At 30.3% G+C, this 10,946-nt stretch overlaps 1 protein-coding gene across 1 annotated transcript in view; it reads right to left on the bottom strand.

The window, feature by feature from the left end:
• Positions 1-3,158: 3,158 nt before the first annotated feature.
• LOC126736578 (receptor-type tyrosine-protein phosphatase F-like) overlaps positions 3,159-10,946 on the bottom strand; it is a 134,394-nt gene continuing 126,606 nt past the window's right edge. The window contains exons 25-30 of the mRNA XM_050440979.1: positions 6,082-6,273; positions 5,806-6,029; positions 5,606-5,740; positions 4,984-5,129; positions 4,119-4,254; positions 3,159-3,344 (exon numbers count right to left, since the gene is read on the bottom strand). Coding sequence (XP_050296936.1) covers positions 3,267-3,344; positions 4,119-4,254; positions 4,984-5,129; positions 5,606-5,740; positions 5,806-6,029; positions 6,082-6,273 — 911 coding nt within the window. The 3' untranslated portion in view covers positions 3,159-3,266. The remainder of the gene's footprint in view (positions 3,345-4,118; positions 4,255-4,983; positions 5,130-5,605; positions 5,741-5,805; positions 6,030-6,081; positions 6,274-10,946) is intronic.

The following is a 10,946-nucleotide window of genomic DNA, read 5'->3' as shown; positions in this document are numbered from 1 at the left end:
TGTTCATATTTTTAATATCAGTTGCGGTGGTGACTCTTTCTCTGGCGAGTGTAAATACAACATGTATTATAATATATAATTAAATTTTTCTTTTATACGAGGGTGTATGTAAAAAGAGGAATTTATTGTTACTCACTTTATTGTTATAACATAATTCCACTGAACGAGGCAATGATAAATTAAGATACATAATAAAACAATAAAACATATAAAATGCAAACAATAAAACCAATAATATTTCAAATAGAAAACAAGATACTAAATATAATTATAGCTACTAAAAAATCTTTTCAGGGACTTTTCTAGAGATACACATAAAATATTCAGATAATAATTTATTATTGAGATTATGCGGGCTTCAAACTTGAGTTTATAATGCTGATTCCTAGATATTTGCAAATTAGTAGCTGAGCCGTGCCACAAAATAATAGTATCATATATATACGATTTGTCAGATAGTTGACATAGAAACCGTCAGAAATTGTCGGTCCTAGCAGGCTGACTATGAATACACACGTATATATTTGATTACTTGATTAATCGACTTACGTTTTTGGACGGACACGATCTTTGCCGGAATATTCTATTAAGTTTGATAAACAGGCTCAGTTAAAAGTCGACTATTGCGAGGAAAAATAAAAAACGATTGGGCAAAAGGGAGGCAAGTTAAAGTATTTACAAAAATTATTTGACTATGAACCACGAATATGAGTTTTTGCTTAGTTTAGTTTACCGCATATTATCAAGAAGCATATAATAATGTGAAAAGCCAATATTCTAGAAGAAATAATGTAAGTAAGATTGATAAAATTGGCAACTGTCTTCTTCATCTGTCTGTATATCTTAAATTCTTGTAGACGTAGGTATACGGTGTGTAGTGAAAATAAGTGGACCGGTTAACTGAACGTAAACGAGACTTTTCATTTATGAGGAGGATAGTTAATAACCACAAAATCATCATCATAGCTACAACTCCCTAAGAGGGGATGGCATCAACCATAAAATCTTAAATGGGAAAGAGTCGAGTGATATGGAAAGGTCTTTCTATTCTCTTTACGATGATAGTATGATGAAGTTTTAGTTAAAGAAGTACTGTTGAATATTTTCGCATTCAAACTTTAAAAGGTAATTTAAAATAATGATTTTATTACAGACAATTCTGGGATTTTTTAAGAAAACATTTTCAGGAAATAGCGTAAAAGTACTGAAGCGCTTATTTTTATTAACCAATGCATTAACTGTAGGCCTTTCGATTATTGAAAAGTGCCAAATCTAATAAGATAAAGAAAATGGGTAAGATCAATTTATAACTTAGTTAAAAGTGGTTACAAAACGTTACACGGTTATTTTCTTTTTGGCCAAAAGCAAAAGGATTAGCTTTTTTTTAATTAGTAGAAGAGTAAATAAAAAATTCAATTCGTTATATCAAATTTTGATTCATTGAATTTTGAATGTTACTTCTGGCTTGCAAAAATGACTCACAATAACTTTCTATCGCACTATTTGATTTGAATTTAATTGATTCGCATCTCTTAAGAGGCCATCACTCGCCAAAATATATAAAGGCTTTATAATGATTTGAATATCCTGTATATTTTCTGAACGGTTTAAGCTAAAAGTATAATTTAAAAACTATTCAACAAAAATACATATTTCTGATGTCTCTGTTGAATCAGAATTTTGATTTTTGTTTTTGAAATTGAGAAATCGGTAAGTAATCAAATTTGAACCCTATTTTCAAAAATTAGTTCTGTAATGGTAAAGGCCTAAATCCAAAAACGGCTTCAAAAGAGACATAGCTTTATGATTTATCTTTACATTGGTACCAAACACTACATATTTTTATAAAATTTAGACAATGAAATTACGGAGGTAACAAAATCTGAAATTTCGATTTTTTTAAAATTTAAATTAACCTTAGTTTACCTTTAAATCCGTCGTTTTTCGATTTTGTTTCAATTGTGAGTATATTATACTAAAAAAGTTCCATGGTGGAATACTATTTAAAGATAATCTTAAAAAAACATCAAAATAAATTGGTAACCTAATGACGTAACTTTCTAGATTCACTGGCTGTAGTTGTTAATAACAATCTATTATTCAATGATTAGGATCCCGCAGTATTTCTTAACGCTACCAATTCAGTCAATTATTTTAGCCTAGAGTTAGATAACGAGGTTATTAGTGCGGTTTTAATCATTTTTCAAGACCCTTTAGTTGCAGTTGCACTAAACCGTTTTTTAACAAGTTTATTTATGTTTTTGATTAGGCAAGCTAAAATATGACTTTTGATGTCTTTCACTTCCTATTTCACTATTTTCATATAACAACTTTTTTATAAATATTATAAAACCTTAATACCTTAAAGGCCAAAGAAAAAAAAACTCAAATCGTTAAAAAATATCGTGTACGTTGTTTTTTAAAACATGAAATGGCTGAAAATATTATATACTTAGGGAGGAAGTCAAGTAGACGAGAGAGAGGGAATAAATAGCAAATTTCACCAGAAAATCCACAAGAGTTTCAAAAAATTTAAAATCAGACAATAGGAATTGGTCACGCATATTTCACTTAGTTACTTCCAGTTGTTTTTAAGTTTTCTCTTTGGTTCCAGAATTATTCTCATTAGCTAGAGGTTTTATTATATATTTGTATAGAAGGTGCTTCATCACTTATCCGCCACTGAGTAATAGATGATACAAAGGATTAAAATAAGAAGATTTATTCCATAAACGTGCTAATAAATATTAACTACTAAAAAGCTACAGGGTGATAAAAGTGAACTTTAATTTTCAAAATATATATAACTGCTGGATTTTTTTTCACTCCTGGATTGGTATCTTATGTAAAAATATACAGGGAATTCTTTTTCTATTGTTACCATTTTAATCAGCAGAAAAATTCCTACTAATAGTTTGCTAATTTACTCGACTCTGCATCTTACGTATTAATAAAGATACCAACAGTGTCGGAGGCACGCTGTATAGTTAGACATGTGTCGAATTCATATTAAAAACAAATGTTCGCGTAAATAACATACTGTAAGCAAAGTCTATATATCTCAACTTGAAATATGTAGACTTTGCTCCAAGTTTATAACTTAAGTCGCTTATAAAACACACAGCGAGATAGATAAGGAAATTACAACGAATTATCAATATAATTAAATACTTATATATTAAAAATAATATAATATACCATACATATTTATTTATATATATAAAATTCACAATAATATAGTGAAGTATACAAACTTCTTTTATTTTCTACTGGAAATTCGAGTATTGGTTAAACTTTTCTTCCACATATAAAACGGCAGCTTTATATAGAAATTTCATTTGTTCCTAAAATAACAACATTAAATTTAATATAAAATGAGTTTTTTTAATCAACATATAGGGGGTTTGGTTCACCGATATAGATATCTGAAAGAGGGTAAAAGGTTTAATTTTTTAGCACTAGTATCATCGCGTATCAATTTAATAAAAAATTAAATAATACAGTATTTTTTTTTGTAAAATATACTGAATCACTATTTTCATTCTCATGTAGGTCTCTTTTATATCCACGAGAACGAGCTGCTTATTAATTATTATACAGACAAATATCGGAGAAAGTGCTTCAGAAAAAAATTTATAGTTACTGATATGGATTTATTATTTCAATTCAATAAATTTGACAAAAATTTAAATTTAAAAACATATAAGCTTCAAATTTAGTATATATACTGAAAGAGTTCGCATATTGTTATCATCAAGAGAAAATAATAATAATATATATACTATAATACTAATATATATAATATAATAATAATAATAATAAGTACTATAGTAATGAAGTGACAATAAATCAGTGGTAAAAGTGAATTCGTTAGAAAGAAATTATTAACCTGTTTATCTTATAATTATTTTCTAATGAGTCTCTAAATATATATTTAAGTAGATCTTCTTTCTCTGTTTTGCAAATAATTTATAACTGTTTACTAATATTGCTAAATGTTAATTTTACAAAACTCGAGTTCATAGGAATTATAGAGAGAAAAAACTTAATGTAGATAATCTAACCAATTAAACATACGTCGATGAACCAAACAAGCTGTATATATAATAAGCAATTACCAAAGAACCAACAAATTGTTTCCGACTAGTTCTTATTGTCCTTATAGCTTGGCATACATCGCATTCATGCTCAAAGTCAATTTTTTCTATTAAAAAAGATAGCGCCATAAATAAGCCAGTTGCAGTAGCTCCATCACTAAAAAAGTTAAAGATGGAATGAATTAGCATAGTATTCATTCATTTCATACAACAGGAGGATAAACTAATCGAATAGATGTATATGTTACATTAATTGTTTGCCTTATCTATTTTTTATTTTTATTTCATTTTAATAAATTTCTTTTTTGCTTTTTAACTTAAGAGTACTCTACATCTGGGAAAAGCGATACTTCTGCTGTTTTGACAAGTCTACAATACAGAAAACTTCTCAATTATATTAGCCTAGTCAAATAAAAGAAAGATTTGTTGAATGAAAACTAGTTTATTAGAGAAAGCACAAATCAAGTGCAGCTGAATAAAATCCATAGCTCGCATGCTTAAGTATCACAAAATCTATCTACAAACTATCAATAACTTACAACCTCTCTCTAGGGGTGGCTCATAAGTCAAATAGTAATACACCTTATATAAGAAGCGCGAGGGAACATATCTGTCAACTCCTAAGTTGGCAAAGAGGATTGCTGTACCAAATTTCCATATAATATTGAAATATAAGTTGTTTTACGTCAGTTACTTATTGCATTTCTTTTAATTGGCGTTGGTATATACGGTTTGCATTCATGGGTAGATCAGAATTTAAACATTAAAAAATAAATATTTTTAAGATATAAAAATCAGCTCTAACAAAAAGAAGAAATTCATTTTACAATCTATATAATTTTTTTTCATAAATTATTGGGTTTGGTCTTATGGTAAAAATACTTACTAACAAGTTAATAAAATTTGTCCGCAACCTCGTGCTACAGCTGTAACATCTTCTACAAAGGATATAAAATCGGAAACCTTTGGCGGAACAAGCTCTTTAGGAGCCCAATTATCCAACTTTATCATTTTGACAGTCAGTTTTTGATCCTGCAATATTGTATAATTTTAAATATAGACCAAATATGATTAATTACCCCAATTATTGTGGTATGCATTTTTCCAGTTAAGAGAATGTACAGTGGAAATTATAAAAATATCTAAGTTTTAAACATGAGGGTGTATATCCACTACAAGGGATGAACTTCTGGCAAGGTTTAATTATGATTCATTTACGAAACGTAGCACTATTGCCCAACTAGTATTTTTGTTTAAATTAGTTAATGATAAGGTAGATTGCCCAGGTTTAAGTGGAAAAACTTATTTTTGCATTACCGCGTTTGAACTCTCGCCTCGAAAATTTCTTTTACTTGCCGATATCTCGTACAAACGCTCTAAAATTTTTACCGGTTTATTTAACCCTATCTAAGTCAAAATATGCCAGTCTTTTTCCAGTTACTATAGTAAAGTTTAAAAATAATATTTGAAACTATTGGTATTTATATAGAGTTTAAGGTTTCACTTACATGTTTGTCATCTGAGTCTATATCAAATATCATTTCAATATACCCGAGCAGTTGTTTGCTTCTGACACTTTTCACTGTTACACCACTTTGTGGTTCTAAACACTCTCTTTTCTCAGGCCAAAATCTTTGACAGGTCTAAAAATATTTATGATTGCCCTATTTACACTTGAAGCTTTACACAAACCCAATAATACACTTACTGGGTCTTTGTAATGTGTTAAGTCATTTAAGCACACTATAACTGTATAATTTCTCTCCAATATAAGCCTCCAAAAATCCCCAATAGTATTAGGCAATGGGAATTGGGTAACAGCAAACCTTTTAGGACCACAAAACCCATCGACTTGTATAGCATTTATGTAGGTAGAATTAAATTTAGGATTTGATGGTGGGTAAGGACGCAAAAATATTTGAGCCAAAGGGTCTGCAAAAGACGATCGATATAATTAGTTGAAATAAAACAAAACCACACAAACCAGGTAATATATCGGGAAACCGATTTTTCTCAGGTATAATGACCCTCGTTTCATCATGAGTAGAATGAGTTGTTTTCATGGCATCATCCTGCCATTCTATGCTTTTGACATAGCTAAGCTGCGATGCGATGTTGCTGATTTGGTTTACTGATTGTGTGAATTTTTCATTTACAGGAATCTGCGTTTTCATACCTAAATTTAAAAATACGAATTTTGTTACTTTTCTTGAAAAAAAAAATAACATTAAAATACGTTACTCTGTGCTTTTTTTATTGAAATGAGCATTACTAAAAAAAGCCTTACTAAAAAATGCAGTGGTATAAGGCTTTTTTATTACAAAATATTTACAATAACTGATAAAAATATTTTTATTTTTTTAAACACATCTGCACATTTAAATAAATTTCTATATTGGTAAGTTAAGTTATTTAAAAAAAAAAACTTTTTTTTTAAATTTTTAACAACCTGTAGATCCGACAGTAAAACATTTAGCACAAACATTTACATCAAAAAATTTTCTTAATTTTTTGTTGGAGAATCACCCTGGAAAGTTTGTCGGTACAGTTCCTAGACACCTGGTATATGTCAGAAACTAAGTGGACAATGAATTTCAGAATAGAGGTGAGAAACTTTCTCAATTAAATTTTTATCGAATTTTTAGATTCTGCTTTATTTTCAATCGATTGTTTTGTTCAAGTTTTAAGAACCCTATTCATTGATAAACACAATACATATAAATAAAAACAGCTTTTTATTCTTCTTCATTTCGCCTACTTTTAATGTCCATCGATAGCTATTTTTGCATATAAATCTATAACAGTGACAGATATTAGTGTAGATATCAGTATAGTGCAATAGATCAGAAAGATAAACAAAGAAACAGGGAGTGAAAATTTTATGCCGAAATCAGCGTGCTCCAATAAAAATTCTGGAAGGTAAAATTGTAGCAAAATAATATTGATTAAAATTAATTCAACAAAATGAAATACCCTGTAGATCACAATCTATATGTTTTGATACCTTATTGTAGAGATTCTAAAAAATAATTGATTATCCAAATTTTAGTAATAGTAAATATTTAACTGAAGTTGTGAATAACATTTGAAAGATTTATGTGAAAATGTTAAGAGGCATTTTTTGTGGAGCATTACATTTTTTATAAGAATCTATATTATTCTTGTCCATATATTTATGTCTATATTATCTATTAGCATGTATTATGCAAATAATTTTTTTTACCTCTATAGTTTTGACATCAAAATGAAAGCAAAAATAAAAATCGAAATTTAAGATGATAGACCTGTTATTGTTAATATTAAGGGCTCAAACCTTTACGATATGTTTTTTGTCACTTTGAACCTTTTCGATATATTTAAAAAAAAGAAATAGTCGATTTTTATTGGCCCAGTCTAGTAAATACTCTTTGGTTCTTATTATTAGATGGTATGGATTAGTCGCATTATATCATTTTTAGGTTTACATATATAAAAAGTTTTTTAGTTTATACGCTTAAAAAGTTTTTAAATTACTTGTTGAAAGTACTAAAAAGTACAAAATTACGATGAACCATGTTCATACTTATATGATAATTATCACATTTAACTAAGAAATATTAAAGAAAATTTGTGTATATAATATGTAGAGCTCTACAAAAATCACCACCAGTACTTACATAAATTCACAAAATTGTTAACTTAAGGTTAGGGTGGCAATTACTGGAGAGAAAAATGCCTTCCTTCCAATAATTGCCAGGCGAGAACTAATAAAAATTAATTGATGGCGAGAACTAGGGAATATTACAATTTTTTATTTATTTTGAATTTTATATTTATTTAACTTGCCTGGTAACTAGTAAAATATATTGTATTTTAAAAATGTCTTGCCTCTTATTTATAATGAATTTCTCAGTTGGCAGGGGCTGGCAATTATTTTTTTTTTCTGTGGCATTTGCCTAGGTCTGGAGGAATTGATATTATTTTTTTTATTTATTTTGTTTTAAATGACAGAAAATATATTTTTTTTAAATACAGCGAAGAAGATTTGCGCAAAGCTTTAGATGGAATTAAAGATTTAAAAATGTCTGTAAATGCTACAGCCAAAAAGTATGAGGGTCCAGTAAAATTAAAGAAACGTCTTAAAACTGATTTTTTTTTTTATTTTTTACATAGAATGTTGAGTGTGGTCAAAACATTAATAAGAAAGTGAGGATGGTTAAAACAAATACAAAACTTCGGAAATTATGAAGATTTTTCTACATACGTTAAATACGTTTAAATTATTGCCGGCTTGCACAAGGTTTTTTAGCTCTTGACTTTGCTATAATTAAAAAAAATATATTGAGGCAATTTTTAAACTTTTAGGGAGCTAAAATTTTAAATTTATAGGATTTTTAATGGTTTTGTTTCGCTATAATCACATATTTTGTAATTTACACACACGAAAAATAGAACATTAAACCTTATTCACAAAAATGGGAGTGGCTTTAATTTAATATGTCCCCAGAGGAATTTTTTGGTTTTGTCTGGGAAAAAAATGGTCGAACTTTTTCGGGCCTAATTTATCGGGTGTTTAAAAATAGGTATTATCTATTCAAATTATTTCATACGTGATTTAATATTATAACGAAATTCGGGAACACACTTTTATTGTCAACGTCAAAAACACTAACTTAACTCGCCTTGACTGTCGTTTAATTGTTTCCAAGGTAAAAACTGACTAAACAATTAAAACTGAATGAATTGTTACGAATCCTTTTTAAAACCCGATGGAACAGTTTCGAAATATTTAGAATTATCTTCATTGTTTTTGCCCAAAGAGACCAATAATTTTAGGAGAATACTGACAGTCAAAGCAAGCAAGTATACAAATTCTAGAAAATTAGAACTACAGGGATTTACAAAATATAACCTAAATAACCTAAATTGGGGCCAAAATGGGGCTCTCGAACAAGATGAACTACTTAAAAACTAAACACTATAGATAAAAATAATAAACCAAACGTAAGTAGAACCCTAAAGAAACCGTACGAATCAACTTTAACTACAGAATACTAATAAAATTGTACAAAAACTAGGAGAATAATTAACGTATTTACATTTTCATAATACTGCTCCCCTCTCAAGTTTGATCATCCCGATCAAACATGGAACCACCTGAGTCATGATAGGGCGCTAACCGGACGATGTTTACAATTTTCATCTTCGTTGTCGGATGTCGCTAGATACGGTACACCACGTCGTTGATTCTGGTGACCACATTGATTGGACGTTCCCAATCCTTCTGGAGCTTTGGTGACTTGCCCTTCGTCCTCCGTGGATTGTATAACCAGACTTTATCCTCAGGATTAAAACCGGTAGAATTTGCCTTTATGTCATAACGTGATTTCATTCTGTTACTTTCTAGATGAAGTTTATCCCGTGCTTGTTCGTGAACAATTTGTAAATGCTCTTGTAAATGGTCGACGTACTCCTTAAGGGTTTCAAACTTATGGGGTCTTCCAGTAATAATGTCCAAAGGTAAACGAAGTTCATCACCGTAGAAACAAACTTTTCAACCCAAACTCTTCACAAACACAACTTTTGCCGGGCTTTTTCTAGTTGACTTGTGGATAGAAGAACGATATGCCAATAGGAATGGTTGTATACAGGTATCCTAGTCGGTTTGCTTAGAGTTTACCACCATCCTCAAATGTGCGGTTAAATGTTTCAACCATTCCATCAGACTGAGGGTGTAGTGGGGTTGTACGGGTCTTATTGATTCCCAGCAACTGGCATACTTGTTGGAATATTTGTGACTCAAAGTTCCTTCCTTGGTCTGAATGTATCTCTCTGGGTACACCAAATCGACAAATCCAGTTCTGGAACAGCACTTCAGCTACTGTCGTTGCTTCTTGGTTTGGAATCGGATAAACCTCGGGTCACTTACTAAAGTAATCCATAGCAACAAGAGCATATCGGTTTCCGAAACTACTAGTAGAAAAGGGTCTTGCTACGTCTATGGCAATTCGTTCAAAGGGTACACCAACAAGATACTGCATCATCTTTCCTCTTGTCCGGGTTCTTGGGGCCTTGCTTGACGAACACTGCTCACACTGTCGGCACCAGCGTTCAACATCTTGATGACTGTTCAGCCAATAAAACCGTTCTCTCACTTTTGCCAAGGTCTTACTAACTCCAAAATGTCCTCCGCCGACACCTTCAAGAACAGCTTCAAGAACTTCCGTTTTCCTCGAAAACGGATTCCGGAAAAAATCCGGACAAACTGTCAGATATGTCTTTTCTTTTCCATCTACGCTCTCCCAGACTCTTTTTAACAATCCATCTTTTATAACCAATGAATTTCATTGAGACCAATAAGCTTTTAGTTCTGGAGATTTGTTAGAAATGTCTTTCCATTCTGGTTTTGAAATTTCTCGAGATTTCAGTTCGTAAATAAGACCAAATACTGGGTCATCACACTGATCTTGGATTAAACTAGCTACATCCCGCTCTTTAGAACTGTGAAGGCCAATACGATTACAAGTAAATATCTCTGGATGCTATTTTGATTCCTTTTTAAAACAATGTTGACATGTTTCAATACAGGGTCTTCTCGATAAAGCATCGGCATTTTGGTGATATTCGCCTTTCCTATGTTCCATTGTAAAGTCATACTCTTGTAGTCGTTAAAGCCACCTTGCTATTTGTCATTCGGGGTTTTTAAACTGAAACAGCCATTTCAACGAAGCATGATCAGTTCTAAGGATAAATCGTTGACCATACAAATATTTATGGAAATTTTCAATAGCTTTTAATGCTGCCAATAATTCTCGTCTGGTGACGCAATAGTTTCTTTCTGGTTTTGATAACGTTTTACTGAAATAAGCT

This window comes from Anthonomus grandis, chromosome 5, assembly GCF_022605725.1.
Source record: "Anthonomus grandis grandis chromosome 5, icAntGran1.3, whole genome shotgun sequence".
NCBI lineage: Eukaryota > Metazoa > Arthropoda > Insecta > Coleoptera > Curculionidae > Anthonomus > Anthonomus grandis.
Note: the sequence above shows the minus strand (reverse complement) of the source record. Positions and strands in the feature narration are given on the sequence as shown.